The sequence below is a fragment of the Ursus americanus genome, chromosome 7 (assembly GCF_024610735.1).
Source record: "Ursus americanus isolate L20-20 chromosome 7, mUrsAme1.1.p, whole genome shotgun sequence".
NCBI classification, from domain to species: Eukaryota; Metazoa; Chordata; class Mammalia; order Carnivora; family Ursidae; genus Ursus; species Ursus americanus.
In genome coordinates this window covers 63779839-63796479 of record NC_142133.1, presented here as the reverse complement: position 1 = coordinate 63796479, position 16641 = coordinate 63779839, and the positions used below count along the sequence as shown (strand labels likewise).

General features: G+C 40.6%; 1 protein-coding gene across 1 annotated transcript in view; it reads left to right on the top strand.

Moving 5' to 3' along the window:
- Positions 1-10066, top strand: part of WDR43 (WD repeat domain 43) — a 46186-nt gene extending 36120 nt beyond the window's left edge. The window contains exons 12-18 of the mRNA XM_045809153.2: positions 508-594; positions 1388-1419; positions 2811-2874; positions 5282-5395; positions 5914-5983; positions 8267-8316; positions 8421-10066. Of these exons, the coding sequence (XP_045665109.1) occupies positions 508-594; positions 1388-1419; positions 2811-2874; positions 5282-5395; positions 5914-5983; positions 8267-8316; positions 8421-8615 (612 nt within the window). The 3' untranslated portion in view covers positions 8616-10066. The remainder of the gene's footprint in view (positions 1-507; positions 595-1387; positions 1420-2810; positions 2875-5281; positions 5396-5913; positions 5984-8266; positions 8317-8420) is intronic.
- Positions 10067-16641: the final 6575 nt, after the last annotated feature.

The following is a 16641-nucleotide window of genomic DNA, read 5'->3' as shown; positions in this document are numbered from 1 at the left end:
ATTCACACACACACAGAGGAATATTACTCAGCCTTCAGAAAAAGTGAAATCTTTCCATTTGCAGCAATATGGATGGAACTAGAGGGTATTATGCTAAAGCGAAATAAATCAGAGAAAGACAAATACCATAGGATTTTACCCTATGTGGAATTTAAGAAACAAAACAGATGAACGTAGGAGGAGGGAAGGATAATAAAATAAGATAAAAACAGAGGGAATCAAATCATAAGAGACTCTTAACTGTGGGAAGCAAACGGGTTTCTGGAGGGTAAATGGGAAGAGGGCTGAGGTGATTGGGTGATGGGCATTAAGGTGGGCACTTGATGGAATGAGCACTAGGTGTTATATGCAACTGATGAATCGCTGAATTCTCCCCCTGTACTAATAATACACTGTATGTTGACTAAATTGATTTTAAATTAAAAAAAAATGATTTTTCCTGTTTTTCCTGTAGCGTCCTTAGCTTCTGCATATGCTTATCTTCATGTTTCTTTTATTTTCTCACAGAAAGTACTTCAAACTAGGAATTTAAACCTAATTAAGAGGACTGTATTAAGGATGCCCCTGCATGCTGTTATTCCATTGTTGCAAGAGGTAACTGAGTACTCTTTTCATTTTAAGGTCCTAACACTATGAGTTAAAGAGAAAATCTAGTGTTTAGAGAAATTGGATTTGCAGTATGTAAGCAAGCAGGATATTTAGAGTAGATAATAGATCTATTCAAACAGAACTTACCTAGTCTACATTTTTAATGTATTTTTTTATTGAGATATAATTCATGTACCATAAAATACACTTTTTTTAATGCATATAATTCAGTGTTTTTTTGTATATTCACAGATTGTGCAGTTGTCACACCAAAAAAAGAAATCATGTACCAGTTAGCTACCCCCCATTCTCCCTTACCCCCAGTTTCTGGCAACCACAGATTATTTTCTGTCCCTGCATTTGCCTCTTCTGAATTTTCATTCATAGAAATTGTAGCCTAGATTTTTATCAGGTAATTACTCTTACTGTAGGAATGTGTTCCTAGATTATGTTATATTGGTTGAACATTGGGGAATTAGGAAATTTAGGAATCCTTTAGGAGTAGTGATTTCCTAAGTGTTTTTTTGGGGAGGGGTAGAGGGAGAGAGAGAATCTTAAGCAGGTTCCCCACCTACTGCAGAGTCCCAGTGTGGGCCTTGATTTGATGACCCTGAGGACCCTGAGGTTATGATGTGCGCCGAAATCAGGAGTTGGGTGTTTAACCAACTGAGCTGCCCAGGCGCCCCCTTAATAGTCTTTTCTATATTTTCTTTGTTCTCCTGGAGTGTATAGCGTGGGAATTGATGCACATTGGCTGCCTCTAAAGTGCTGTTGCTAACACTGTTTTTTTCTCCCACAGCTTACAAAGAGATTGCAGGGACATCCTAATAGGTAAGATATTTAGATGACTTAAATTGCTTTGATTTTATCAGTATTTTAGAGGTGATTGTTAAAAACAGCAGTTTCTGACAGCATGAAATTACATAGTGGGCAGTTCCACTCTCTAATTGGTAAGACTCTGTATCTGTAAGGGTCAGATTACTGCTCTTCCCCCTTACTGTAAGTTGAATGACTCTTACTCCTAAGATTTTAGTACAGTTTTTTCCTTTCTTTTAGGAAACTCCTGTGTAGTTTTTTTTCCTTCATTATCAGGTCGCATAACGAATTAGTCTTGTTTAGTCCTAATCAGATGTAAAATTGCCATTTGTAGAAGTCCCCAACCTCTGGGAGTTGCCAGGACACTGTAAGGAAGTATCTCATAGGACCGAATTTTGTGGGTCTTTTTTGTTAATAATTTGATGATTAAGTATTTGAATAGGGAGTTGGTATCTCAAAGATCCTGAACCGACAGTATAGTATTATCAGTGCTACAGTATATAGTTTGTTCTTTTTTTAAAGATGTTATTTATTTGAGAGAGAGCGCGAGAGAGAGCACGAGGGGGGTGGGGTGTTGTCTAGGGACAGAGGGAGAGGGAGAAGCTGAGCAGGGAGCCTGGTTTGGGGGCGATCCCAAGACCCTGGGATCATGACCTGAGCTGAAGGCAGATGCTTAACCACCTGAGCCACCCAGGTGCCCCTAAAGTTTTTCCTTTCTTTAAAAAAAAATTTTTTTTTTCTTTTTTTAAAGATTTTATTCATTTGAGAGAGACAGCAAGAGAGAGAACATGAGTGGCAGAGAGGGGGAGGAGGAGAAGCAGAAGCAGACTCCCCACTGAGCAGGGAGCCATGAGGTCATAACCTGAGCCGAAGGCAGAAGTTTAACCAACTGAGCCACCCAAGTGCCCCTAATTTTTCTCTTCTAAGTTATTTCCCCTGATAGATTCCATTTGTGTTTGGAGCTCACAAAGAAAAGCCAAAGAATTCTTTGATTAGGCCCAGCTTACACATTTTTGGTCTTTGTCTTTCATTGTGGCATGGAAATCTGAATGCTGTTTGTACCTGAGGGGGATTCGATGGTGGGCATAAAAATGCAAAGTCATTGAGCCCAGTTTACTTGGTATCACTTAATTACGAAGTAAAGCATGGGTGTTATTCTTGAATTGTTCTAGAAGAAGAGTTTTTCCTGTTCAGTCCATGTTATTCCCCAAGAGATGAGTCTGTTTCACAGATCTCGGACTCGTGAATGGATGAGAGTATCACCAGAGTCAGTGGTTTATTTAGTAGTGGTGTTTTTCACGTAGATCTTCACTTGGCTTCAGTTTTTCTAATATTTTAACTCCATTGTATTTAATTTTGAATTCGTGAATATTCGTTTACTTGGTTTTTTTTTTTCTTTTTTTCAGTGCTGTTTTAATGGTTCAGTGGCTAAAATGTGTGTTAACGGTCCATGCATCCTACCTATCCACAGTAAGTCTTCAGCAATAGTTGCCGAATAGTTGGGCTTTGTTAAGGATTATAAACTGATGTGTTAATGAAACCATCCTTCCTCCACTGCCCTTCAGCCATCAGCTGCTGCTTTTCAAGATTTTATTAATAACCCCAGGTACAATGTAATAATGTCATCGTTGGTGCCTTTTGTAAATTGGCCTTTTTTTTTGCCCTGGATTTTAAAAGTAATATATATTCTATAAGAACTTTGAGAAATACAGAAAGGAGAAAAGTGACTTTCTGACATATTAGCCTTTAGATGTTTTTTAATGTATATAACCTGTTTAGCAAAATTATTTTTACAACGTATGTATGTCTCCATTGTTCTACCTTGTCCCAGGACAGTAGAAGATAGCTTGTGGTAAAAATGAAGTTAAATGTTTAATAGCTGCCATTTTGTGGGGCTGCTGTTAGCTCTTCGTTATCTGTTACAAATGGGAGGAAACATCAAATTTTAATCAATACCAGAAAACAATTTTATAATACATCTATTTACATACATTTCATAATATGAATTGGATTCTTTGTTCATTAAATCAGTTGTATTTTAAGCTAGAAATAAAATTATATAATTTACTTGTTTCTTTTTCTTTAATTTTAATACCTAGCACCTTATAATAGATTTTCTTAAAAGGTTATAGTGGATAGTTGAAGAAAATTCTTTTTTTTTTTTTTTAAGATTTTATTTATTTATTCGACAGAGATAGAGACAGCCAGCGAGAGAGGGAACACAAGCAGGGGGAGTGGGAGAGGAAGAAGCAGGCTCATAGCGGAGGAGCCTGATGTGGGGCTCGATCCCAGAACGCCGGGATCACGCCCTGAGCCGAAGGCAGACGCTTAACCACTGTGCCACCCAGGCGCCCCTGAAGAAAATTCTTAATTGCTCTTCTTTCATAACAGTTTCATCCAGCTCCACCTGGTCACTGTCCCTTGTTCTGTCTTAGGCTTTCTTTGCCTTCAGTAGTTTGAAATAGGGTAAACAAGTGGATAACCTGCTTTGAGGCCAGCATTTTGTTATTTACGTGTCTGGGGAGAATTCTACCAGGATGTTAAAATGGGGGGAGGTATAAGAAACAGTAAGAATGGTTGTGGGGCTTCCCAGCTTGTTGAATCTTGGGAGATCAGTTGAAGGCAGTGGTGAGTGAAATGGCTGAGTGGCGGGTGATGGGCACGGGAAGATTCCCACAAGCATCAGGACTTGGGGTGAACAGGACAGCACTTATTTTATAACCTCATTCATTTGCTTAGAAGTGAAAAGAGCCCTAGGAGGCCTTGTAGAGAAATCCCTTATGGAGCCAGGGTGCACTGCTGGAGTAGGAGTTGTGTAACAGTCATGGCAGAACAGACCAAAGAAGGGTGGCGTGGAGGGGGCTCCAATGCCTGTCAGAATTCTCTTCTCAGAAAACAGTGCTTTTCCTTCCACCTTCGGTTTCTTCTCCTTATCAGGTGTCCTTAACCTTCTCTAAGCTGAGGGACTGTGCTAGGCATGGGTCTTAAGGAATGGATCCCCCTGTTCCTGGAGCTTACTGTCTGAATAGGAACGGATAAAAAAAGAGATGATGGCAGGTGGAATGTGATCATGTTAAGCTTTGCTTTATTCATTTTTGTGTCTGTTTGCTGTTTAAAGTTTAACATTTGAATGAAACTCTTATTTATACTAAATTGTCAGTGATAGGGCAAGTAAAAGGGTGGCGTTCTTTTTTTTTTTTTGTCCCCCTGGAGGGACGAATTTCATGCTTTAATTCCTTAAGCGTGGGTCAGGGGATTCTTTAACAGAGAGTATGTTTGAAATACTGTAAGGTCAGCTTTATACTCTTCCGCTCTGTTGTGCTGCCTCTGGAAGCTGTGAAAAGCTTCCTTTAGCTTGCTGGGGCCTTATGGTAGAGGTAGATAACGTGATAGCATGACGTTTCAGCGGAAAGCCCTCTTTAGCCCAGAATTACGTGGTTGGGGGTATTTTTATTTAGTGTTTCAATTACATTGACCTCTTAGTATTTTACTTTTAAATTTTTTCGATTATTTTTTATTTTATTTTATTTTTTAGTAGGCTCCAAATCTCGAGGCTTGAACTCACCACCCTGAGATTAAGACCTGAGCTGAGATCAAGAGTCAGACACTTAACCAACTGAGCCACCCAGGCACCCCCTCCTCCTGCCGCCGTATCATTATTTTTAAAAACGCAGTATTTTTTGCTGTTAGGACATTGAAGGCCTGTGAAAATTTGAGATGTTGCTGGGCTATGTCCCATGCAGCCACTGCCACAGGAGGTGTAAGCAGATGCTTGTGGTGCAGTGGCTGAATACTTGGGTGTATCTGAGTATGATTTGTATGTTTGTTATCTATACTTTGTCACGAAAGTATGAGATAATCTTTCTTCCCCCCCTAGTTGCCTGATCTGGTACCCCAGCTGGGAACGCTATACCAGTTAATGGAAAGCAGAGTGAAAACTTTTCAGAAACTCTCCCACCTTCATGGAAAGCTTATTCTTCTAATCACTCAAGTGAGTAAATCAGATTGTTTTGTGCTAAACTTTGGATGTGATAGTAATAGAGGAATAAGGATTGTTTACCTGAACATTGAAAGCCCCATGTTTCAGCAAGAAATCGATAAATCAGGATCCAGTCCTTAACTTGGAAATGTTATGTATTTGACGGTAAATAAACTTGTGCCTGATTCAGCTTTTCCTCAAAGCTTCTCACTGTCCTATTTCAGTTGTTAATACAGTTAGGATGGTTGTGCTACCATGAACAGCAAGGTACAGGGTATTTACACAGTTAGTTTTGGCACAGAAAGAAGTTCTGATGACCTTGAAAGGTTTGCAACTTTTACAGGTAATTCTTTGTTCTTGTATTTGACAAATTTGTTTTTTGCCCTGTATTTGATCTGCATCGTATTGAGGCCATCCATCATACTGGTTGAGGGCGAGTTTACTGTCGGGGAAGGTGGAGCGTGGTGGTGGCTGCCATACTTGAGGTCACCTCATACTGTACTTGATAATAATACTCGATTATCTTTCAGGTTACAGCGTCAGAAAAAACAAAGGGAATGGCTTGCCCTGCACAGAAGGCAAAGTTGGTGTATGAGGAAGGTAAGGCTTTGAGGGTAGTGTAAATCTAGAGTTGGAACATTCATTTTTTAACATGGAATTCTGTTAACCTTATGCTGTAGAACATGACTGTGAGTAGGATCATGCTGTGGCACCCCAGATTGTCTAATAAAATGGGTAAGCCTGTGGCAAAAATACGATCCAAAAAGAAAAGAGAAAGTGCAAATACCGTACAGTAATATGAGAAAGGGCACTAGGTATGGAAGAGATTTAAGTGTAGGAGAACACTGTGAACAAACTTTTATGCCAACACATGAAAACCCTAGATGATAAGAGGTCATTTCTTAGGCAACATGAATAACCAAAAGTGACTTGAAAATAAAAACAGAAACCATGAATAAGCCAGTGGCCTTGAATTGATTTAATCAAAACTTTTGCTCAAAGATGCCAAGCACAGAGTTTTTACAGGTGAATTTTATCAGTCTTTCAAGGAACAGTCGTTTTTGTCATATATAACAATTCAGACATTTTATGAGTCAAACCAGATAAGTATAGCTAAAACAACATTTTAGAACATCTTTAAATATCCTGAGTAACAAATTGATTACAGAGGTACTTTCATAAGATAATATGTCATTACCAAATAGAATTTATTTAAAGATTGTAAGGCGATTTAGCATCAAGAAATCTAATTAATGTGGTTACCACATTAAACAGATTAACAGGGAACAATATATATTAATAGATGGAGAAAAAGAATTCAGTTAAATTCAGTCTTCATGTTATTACTGATAATCTGAGCAACCTACGAATTTAAAGAAATTTCCCTAATCTCTATCAAAGTTGAGACATGTATTCTCATAAAGTCAGGAACTAGATGATAATGTACCTTTTATTGCTTCTGGATATCCTGCCTAGAATTGTATGAAAGAAGTGAATTCTAGAACGTTGGATTTGGCAGTTGTTATCCTTCTCAACTTAGAAAATGCAGCAGAATCTACAGTTGTACCATCATTAATGAGGTACAGAAGCAAGCAAGTTTACTAGACACCAAGATTAGCAAAATGGAATCAATACCATGATTGTCTCAGTAACGTATTGTATGTCTACTAATGTATGTCCCAGTCAGAAAATGTATTAGAAGAAAAGATTTCATTCACAGCAGCAGTCAAAACTATGAAGTACCTAGAAATAGATCTAAGAAATGAAATAAAACCTTTATAGAGAAAATGATAAAACATAACTGAAGGACATAAAAGCATACCTGAATTAATTACTTAGACTTTATTTTTTTCTAGTTTTACTGAGATATAATTACATATAACTTTTTTTTAGGCGTACAACATAATGATTTGATATCTGTGTATATGTTGCAAAGTGATCACTTATATGTTTAATTAACATCCGTCACCACACATAGTTGCAGTTTTTATTTTCTTATGCTGAGAACTTTCTTTACTCTCTTAATAGCTCTCAAATACACAGTATGGTATTGTTAAATGTGGTCACCATGCTGTACATTTTATTCCCAGGACTGGTCTTATAATTGGAAGTTTGTACCTTTTGATTTTCACTCATTTCCGCCACCCTCCACGCCTCCGGCAACCACTAGTCTGTTCTCTGTGTCTATTGGTTTGGTGTTTTTAGATTGCACATCTAAGATCATACAGTATTTATCCTTCTCTGTTAGACTTATGGCAGCTAGCCCAGTGCCCTCGAGGCCTGTCCATGTTGTCACATATGGGAGAGTTCCTTTTTTTTTAATAGCTAAATGGAATTTAATGGCTGAATGTATATCTCATTTTCTTGAACTGTCTATCCAGTCCATCGATGGGCCCTTAGGTTCTTCCGATGTCTTGGCTGTTGTAAATAATGTTGCAGTGAACATGGGGGTGCAGGTAGCTCCTTGAGATCCTCATTTCGTTTCCTTTGACATATACCCAGCAGTGGAATTGGTGGATCACCTGGTAGCTTTATTTTTAATTTCTTGGGGAGCCTCCGTAGTGTTTTCAATAATGACTGTACCAGTTTACATTTCTACCAAACAGTACACGAGGGTTCCCTTTTGTCCACATCCTCGGCTTAGTTTCTTAAGATGGATTTTGTTAGGGTTTTGGTACTTGTCCTACTCAATGAGATCATGGTGGAATAATATAATAAATGGACTTTTATGTAGCTAAGAATATTAATGTTACTGCTTAGATGGATGCTAGGTGAATGTAATATTCCTAAAAGTAAATTCAGGAATTTGACTCTGTTTAGTTGTTGGGGCTCTGTCCTCTGCTTGTTGATCACAAACTTAAGGCTGGGTTCTTCCCCTTGCAGAATCTTCGGAAGAGGAGTCAGATGACGAAATTGCAGAGAAGGACTCTGATGTGAGTACCTTGTTTCCTGGTGCTTAAATCTGCCTTTACACCCTAGCGCTCTATACGAACGAGGCCTTCATGAATACTTTCCGTGATTCATCTGTTTCCACCAGGATAACTGGGATGAAGATGAGGAAGAGAAAGAAAGTGAAAAAGACGAGGATCTTAATGAAGAGAACGAAGAGGAAGAGGAAGATGCTGAAGAAAAAGATGAGGAGAATGGGGAGGAGGACAGGGATGTGGCCAGTGAGAAAGAATTAAATGGAGATTCTGACTTAGATCCTGAAAATGAAAGTGAAGAAGAATGAGGAGGGAGAACAAGCAGATGGAGCTGTCACCTCTGGCGCGCCTTCCCCAATGCTGCCGAGTCCTCCTGGGAAGGGTTGTCTCTGGGACCGGCGCCAGGGACCTTGCACATTTCCAGATTCCTCGTGGTGGTTCCCATGCCATCTCGCTGTCCTGAGCACCCCAGACTTCACTGTGTAAATAAGAGTGTTTCCTTCAAATGTTAATAAACTTTACACAGCAAATAGACACATTTTCTGCAATGACATGAGTGTCCAGTATATGGTATATTTTTATAATATAGTATCCCAATATGGTTGGTTATTGCAAGAATTGACGTAAGTGAAGACACAGACATTTCCCATGTAGGGTTTCAAGAACTGGACATTTGTGAAGGAGTCAGCTCTTATCTCAGGTTGGTATCTTTCATCAGATCCAGATACGAAGCGGCACTAGTGAAAACAATTTTTAATTTGGTACATTTTCGTAAAATATGAAGGGATAACTAAAGATTCAGAGTAAAAACGGTTGGGATTTAAAAACTTAAATATCAGTATCTCTAGCTTGTCTAGTAATGGCAGTGATCTGATTGGAGTCAGGTTGAATATTTGGAGTGCTTCCCCCAAACAGCCACTTATTTTTTAAGCTGTCATGTGGAATATTTTTTTAAAACACAAAAAAATTATGGTAATTAAAAAACTAAAGAATTAGCCATATTAAGGATTTTTCTTGACTGCAAGTTGCCTGTAAAGAATCATCAGTGTATAGATTTAGAAGTACTCATTATCTGCAACTTTTTAAAAAATTCAGTTATAGCTGCTTTTGAAGAGGTTTTCATTTTTATTTAAATTACTAATGGATCAAAGAACAACTGTTTATTTTTTCTCTTTGGTTTTAGATATTAATGATAACCTTGTTGGAATTTTTTTCCAAAGAAAATATTTTTATAATTCAGTAATTTAATGTTTTCCTTCCTTTTCATTACCCACTCTTGGCAGTGTTAGGGTATCTGTTTACCTTTAAAATAATAAATCTGACTCAAGATTTTTTATGTATGTATAAATAAGTATTTTGGTGTGCTACAAAAGCCTTTTCAAATTATCAGTAAAAAAAAAAAAAAAAAATTTTTTTTTTTTTTTTTTTAATTAAAAGAATGAGCCAGTATTTGTTAGTGCTCTCTAGGGAACATGCAGATGGAAGCTCAACTCTAAGGGAGGGCTGGGGAGATGGGTTTATTTTTACCACCTGTGAATATGTAAAACACAAAACCATTATCTCTGAGGGACTTTTTAACCTTAATGGCAGAACAGAGATTTTTGTGCTCGACTCATAGAGCTGGAGCCACACAAGCATCCTGGGAAAACAAGTTTGAGCCGCTACTGGTGTAATGTACAGTTATATTTGTCTATAAATGGAACTGTTTATGGCAATTTAATACCATTCTCTTTGTAAAGTGAATAAATATTCATCTTTACCCGGTGCTTGTCTTGTGGTATATGTAGAGGAACACAGCCACGTTTGGGCTTGTGTGCAGGTTTCAAGAAAGTGATCTTATTCCACTCGCATCGAAAAGTAAACGCTCTCAGGGTTTGTTGGAAAACTAGAATTTGTAATGAAGTAAAAGAACCAACAAGTTTGCATTTAGACGCAACTCCCCGTGGCTGGGTGGGACTTCCACAGCCCGAGGCTGCAGTGGCGTTGCGTGGACGGAAGTGCTCATCTGCTGGATCCTGCTTTGTGGTCTGTGACTCTCATTTCTCCCCGCACCTGACTCGCCCTGAAGGAGTCAAGGACTACAGTGTGTAGGGATTGCTTACTCCTTATTTTTTGGGTTAGACAAATCCAGGGCTTAATTAGGCTTGTTCCAAAGGCATTTCTGGTTTCAGGGTATTTTCCAGGATGTTGTTCCATTCCAGTATGTTGTTCCATTCAGGCAACAACATTTTGTGTGGGTAGGGTTGTCTTTTCTGAGATTAATTTTTCTTCCCAACCTTTTATTTTGAAAAAGTTAACCTTCCATCATCATTAAGGATTACACATTGTATTTGGTTGTGTTATTGCTCTGTTAATCCAGAATTCTCCCTTGTGTGTGTGTGTTTCATGATTTTGCTGTTTAAATGATTCCACGTAAATTAAGCTGTGTTGGAGAATGTTTTACAATCTAGATTTGTCTGATGGTTTCCTTATGATTATATTCTGGTTTAAATGTTTTTTAGCAAGAATACTAAATAGGTAGTGGTATTTGAGATTAATTCGTAAAAAGTAGTTCTTTGGGTATACATGAATATATATTGAGTATAAGTATGTTTTGACATAAGTAGACATCAAGCTTTTAGGTTTGGGGCTTTTGAAGTTTTAGTACAGAGGGGTGTTTGAGGAAACTGGATCTTGGTAGTGAGAACACTGGATATATTGATGCTGTGTAAGGCTGTTTCCTGTGGAAGTTAACTCTTATCATTGTACATGCGTTCATTAACAAGATTGATTGATTGCCAACTCTGTGCCAGAGTATATGTCGTTGCTTGGTATACACCACTGAATTCTGTCCTGAGGAGCTGACGTTCTACCAGAGAGATCTATACAAAACAGTGTATAAAGAGTAAATGCTATGTAGGGTGGTAACTTCTGGGGAGAGTAAGTGGAGTAAGGAAACGGGGAGTCTGGGTGGAGGAGTGTAGGTTGCAGAATTAAATACATGATCAGGTTAAGGTTTATTAAGAAGGCGAGATTTGATCATAGACTAGGAGGGGTGAGGGAGTTAGCAAGTGGGTATCTGGGGAAGAGTGTTCTAAGCGAGGAGACTGCTTGAGCAAAGGCCCTGTGGCCAGCACATACCTGTGATTGTGTTGTAGAGAGATGTCAGTGAGACTGGAACTGAGGGACAAGGGGAGAGTGCCTCAAGAGGTTAGCAGAGATAATGAGCAGTCAGGTTGCATAAGGCCCTTCAGTCCACTGTAGGGATTGGTCATGCTCTCAGTGAAACACAGTTGCAGTGTTTGAGCAGAGGAGTGCTGTGTGCTCTGGCTTCTGTGTTGAGAATTTCATATCACCCAGGTGTTATGTTGAGAAATTGAGGGACTGCATCCTAACAGGCAGAAGAACAGGGTGGTGGTCATGGAGTTCGGTTGGTTTCTGGGATTGTTTTAAAGTTGGAGCTGATGGGATTTCCTATGAGGTATGAGAAAGGAGGAGGAGTGAGGTAAGACTCCCAGGTGTTTTTTTCTTAGAGCACCCGGATGATGCTGTCGGTAGAGTAGGTTTTAGAAAAGTAGATCAGGAATTGAGTTTCAGACATGTTGAGTTACAGATACCCAGTTGACTTGGGGAAAGGTTGAGAGGGAGGCAGAGATTTGGTATTGACACGTATGTGACAGTGAAGCCACGAGACTGGACGAGCTTCGCATGGAGTGAATGTACACAGGAAGAGCACCCAGTCCTTGTGCTCCACCGTCGGAGAAAGAGAAGAAAAACCCCAAGGGACACATCCGGGAGACAGTCTGTAAGGTAGGAAGGATTGACATTTATTTACTCTTCATTCTCTTCAAATCTGAATTCATGACAACCTTCAGCCATGATTTCTTTCAACTGTTAAGTGCTGTTCCTGGTGAGTCTTCCCAGGTCGCAGTGGTAAAGATGTCTGCCCTTTGACCATTTGCTGATCCCTTCTTTGAAGGCAACTCAGGCATGCAATTTGTTTCTTTAGTCCAGTGTCGTGGGCTTCACCTTTATGGCCCCTCAGCACTGTCCAAATTGTATACTGGATCAGAAGATGTAGAATGAGCGGTCACAGCAGTGCGGACAGATGAGCATGCATCATTCAGACAGGAAGCGCAGTCAGGCACGAAATAGGTGGGTTCAGTCTCCTGTATGGTGCTGGCTGACTTGCCGTGAGAAAACCAGATGGGCTGTACTTAGTATCACTCTGATGCATTTTCATAAATATGTGGATAATTTTTAATGGGAAGGTCGTTCTGAGAAGAACAGGGCGATTATAAATGCACTTTAGGAGGTGAGGAACGTCAAATGAAAAACCCAAAACTTGAGGTCCCTGCGTGGCTCAGTCAGTTAAGCGTCTGCCTTCGGTTCAGGTCATGATCCCAGGGTCCTGGGATTGAGTTCCACAACGGGTTCCTTGCTCAGTGGGGAGCCTGTTCCTCCCTCTGTCTGCAGCTCTCCCTGCTTGTGCTCTCCTATCTCTCTCTCTGACAAATAAAATCTTTTTTTTTTTTTTTTTTTATTTGAGAGAAAAAGAGCATGAGAGGGTCAGAGGGAGAAGCAGCCTCCCTGCTGAGCTGGGAGCCTGATGCGGGACTCGATTCTGGGACTCCAGGATCATGACCTGAGCTGAAGGCAGTTGCTTAACCAACTGAGCCACCCAGGTGCCTCTGAAAATAAAATCTTAAAAAACAAAACAACCCCAAAAGTTGAAAATCACCACTTTAAAAATTGCCTGGCATATTGTTTGCAGGTAATAATGGCGCAAAGCAGGAGGAAATACTCTCCTTACTGGCTGCTGCAGTTAGAGGAAGGATTTCCTGATGGAAGTAAGTAGGTGTGAAAGCATTCTGTTCTACCCTCGGCCCCACCAGAGTGTGTTTTCTAGTTAGAGGGGAAGGGGCATGATGTCCTGGCAGTGCGATCCCTGATGTCTGAGGCCACTTGGCTGCTGCCTTAACTGGCCTGGTGTGGTCGCGATGCTCTGAAACTGGGCCAAAGCTTCGCAGGTTCAGAAACTTAGTTTTGTCTTTGCCCTTAGAGTCAATGCAATTTCATAGAGGGAAATCAACCAGGCTTCTAAGAAACATCTGTATTTGAATGGTGTATTTCCAGGAGAAGTCTGCCTCATAGTGAGCAGACTGCTCTTGTTTGGTGGTAACACGTCTTCTTTCTGCGCAGGGAAGCCACAGAGTAAACTGGCTTTATAACTGGAAGACTGTCTTTGAACCAGAGTGTGAAATTGGAATCAGAGAAATGAGTTGGGTGGTCTTACTAGCTGGTGTTAACGGGCAGTGTGCATCTGTATGCAAGGGGTTGGAAACTTGGCTTCCCTGTATGTTGCTCTGGGTCCTCTCGCTTCATACTGATCCTTCTCCTTTTAACAGGACAGTTGCTCTGGTGGGAATGCTGGCATTTGGGGTCTCCTCGGGCATCCACTTAGGACAGCTGGTACAACTATTTTAGGGGACAGCTTTCTCCTGACCATGGGTCCCATTACCATACGGTTATACCTAGGAAATAAACTTGCTATTTTCAGCCCAACTTTGACTTTGTGTATTATATTCAAGCTAGCAAAATCTGGCTCCTCCCCTTTTATTGTGGTAAATTATACGTAAGATGCATCATTTCAACCGATTTCTAAGTGTACGGTTCTGTGGCATTCATTACATTTACATCGTGCAGCTGGCAAAGTCAATTGGTGAAATTTGTCGTAGGATCAGGTCCAGGAAATGAAAGGGGACAAGCATGAATACAGTCGGCGTGCTGTGGAGGGACCCAGCTTAGGGCCAGAAACTTCAATTCTGGGCCCACACTGCAGCACGGCAGTGATAAATCTACTTAATTTCTTCTTTTTTTGCTCTGTGGCAAGAGAGTCACAACAGTGCTGTCTGTTACAGGAATGCCGTGAGAACCGAATGGAACAGTGTCTGTGCGACACTGAACACCTGACACCAAGGCACAGTTCTTGGTGAGGAGCTTGTTTTCAGAACAATTGTCAGACATTTTTCCAACATGAGAAGGGAGGATGGGGTGCAAGTTCTAAGGCAAACTCCTTTTGGTCTCTGGCATTTTTAAGAAATTCACACAGCCTTATGGGTAAACACAGACACCCCTCCACCACTTCCACAGGTGAAAAGTAGAATCAAATCCTTTTCCTTTTCTTTAATGTATTTTTAAAATCTGTTGTTTTAAAACTAATGACATCCATTGAGTAAGATTTGGAAAATACCAAAAAGCATAAGAAGGAAAATAAAATTATATTAAGATAACCATTTATACTATTGGTGTATCTACTTTTAATCTTTTTCTTTTTGCCTGAGTGCACACACAGTTTTCTTAGGAATTGGAATCCTAGTATCTGTTGATTTTACCCATTGTCACATAATATCATTAGTTAGCCTTTGAAATAATGCTCTCTGTGGTTCTTAGTATTCTGCCATGTTATACTTGAACTAAATCTGTTATAAGTAATGCTACAGTGAACATTTTTATTCACATTTTGTATTTCTTTTTAAAGGTATCCTTATGAGATTCTTGGAGTAGTGTTACTCAATACATGAATATTCTCTTCAGACTTAAGAAATTTGTGAAATCATTTTCCAGAAAGGTTAGCCCAGCAAGCAATGCTCATGTTTCTGTTTCTGAACCTCCATCCACCTGCTTTGTTCATTCCTGATTGTATTTCCATAGAGTATTGTGAGTTCAGGTCCTTGACTTTGCCTCAAAGGATTTGTCTTATTTATCTGTAAAGGCTCTTTGTATATTAAAGATACTCATCCCTTGCCAAACATATACCACAAATATTTTCCCCAGTTCACCTTTTCCTTTCTTGCGTGATACTATTTTCCTTTATCGTTTTCTTATTTTTAAGCTTAAAAAACCTTTCCCGTAGGAAGATATTCCTTGTATTTTGTTTTAGTTCTTTTATATCTTTATCTCTTTTTTTTTTCACATTTCCCTCTCTAGTCACTGGTTGTGATTTATCAGTGCATGTGGAAATAAAGTTGGTGGCAACAGTCATTTTTCAAAGTAAAAAAAGTAATTACTCTAAAACCTATCAGTACGTTGCATATGGTTGAGAGTAATTGTTGAGGGGCATATATATGTTAGGTTGTTGTGTAAACTGTGTTTCTGTGGGTAAGCCATTTGGATTTCTTTTCTGTGTATCTGTGAGATAAGGCTATAACTTAGTATTCCCCCTACACACATCAGTTTTCTCTACACTGTTGAATACTGTCGCCTATGGACTGAATTTGTGTCCTCCCAAAATTCCTATGTCGAAACCCTAATCCCCAATGTGATGGTATTTGGAGAAGGGGCCTTTGGGAGGCAATCAAGTCAGGAGAGTGGAGCCCTCATGGCGGGATTAGTGCCTTTACAGAGAAGACCCGAGAGTGCTTGCTTCCTCTCTCTGCCCTTGCCATGTGAGGGTCACTGAGGATGGCCCTCTGCAGACCAGGACGCAAGTCCTCAGGCACCAGATCTGCCAGCACCTTCATCACGGACTTCACAGCCTTCAGAACTGTGAGAACTAAATGTGTGTTGTCTAAGCCCCCGTCTGTGGTCGTTGGCTACAGCAGCCCGAACGCACTAACTCTGTCTCTGTCCTATAGACTCGTGCTCCAGCGGTCGGTCCGGCTCGGTGCCGTCCATTCTGTCCACCCCTCTCTCGTGCCGGTACTGCAGTAATTTGAACTCTGGTAGCTTTGTCATTAATTCCACTTTGTTCTTGGTATCTTTATTCCTATATTTTCCTAAATCCTTGTTTGCCTTTTCATTCTTCCCTATTATTTAGGAAAGATTCTTTGGTTGTAAGAAACAAAAACCTAACCGGATGTATTACAATTCCAGAGCATCTCGTCTCCGCACACAGGCAGAGCCAGCTGGGTGTCGGGAAGGGATTGCAGGTGGCAGGGGGAAGAAGCGCCAGGGTCTTCGTGAGGTCCCTCATCTGCTGCCCTCCACGGCCTCTAAGTCTTTCCGTCATTTGGCCGCCCCACAGTGCCCGCGATTATGATGATATAATCCGGCCCCTGCTGACTCAGGAGAGCTGGATGTCCTCTGCCTCCCCAGCTCCACTCTCCCGCTTCCTCCATCTGCTCTGTGCCCCGGGAGGCTGAGCTTTATACACTCCATCAGCCTGCCTCCAGGGCTGGCAGCTGGTAGGGATCAGCGGATGGGCGGTCCTGGTGGGGCCTGAACGCTGGGAGGCCAGGAGGGCAGTGTTGACTTGACTGGGGCTCATGAGCTCCCCGCCTTGCACTGGGGTGGCAGGGGCTTAGCGTTAGCCTGAGGCCGGTGACAGTCCCCTCTTTGCTCTTCCCGTGGCGG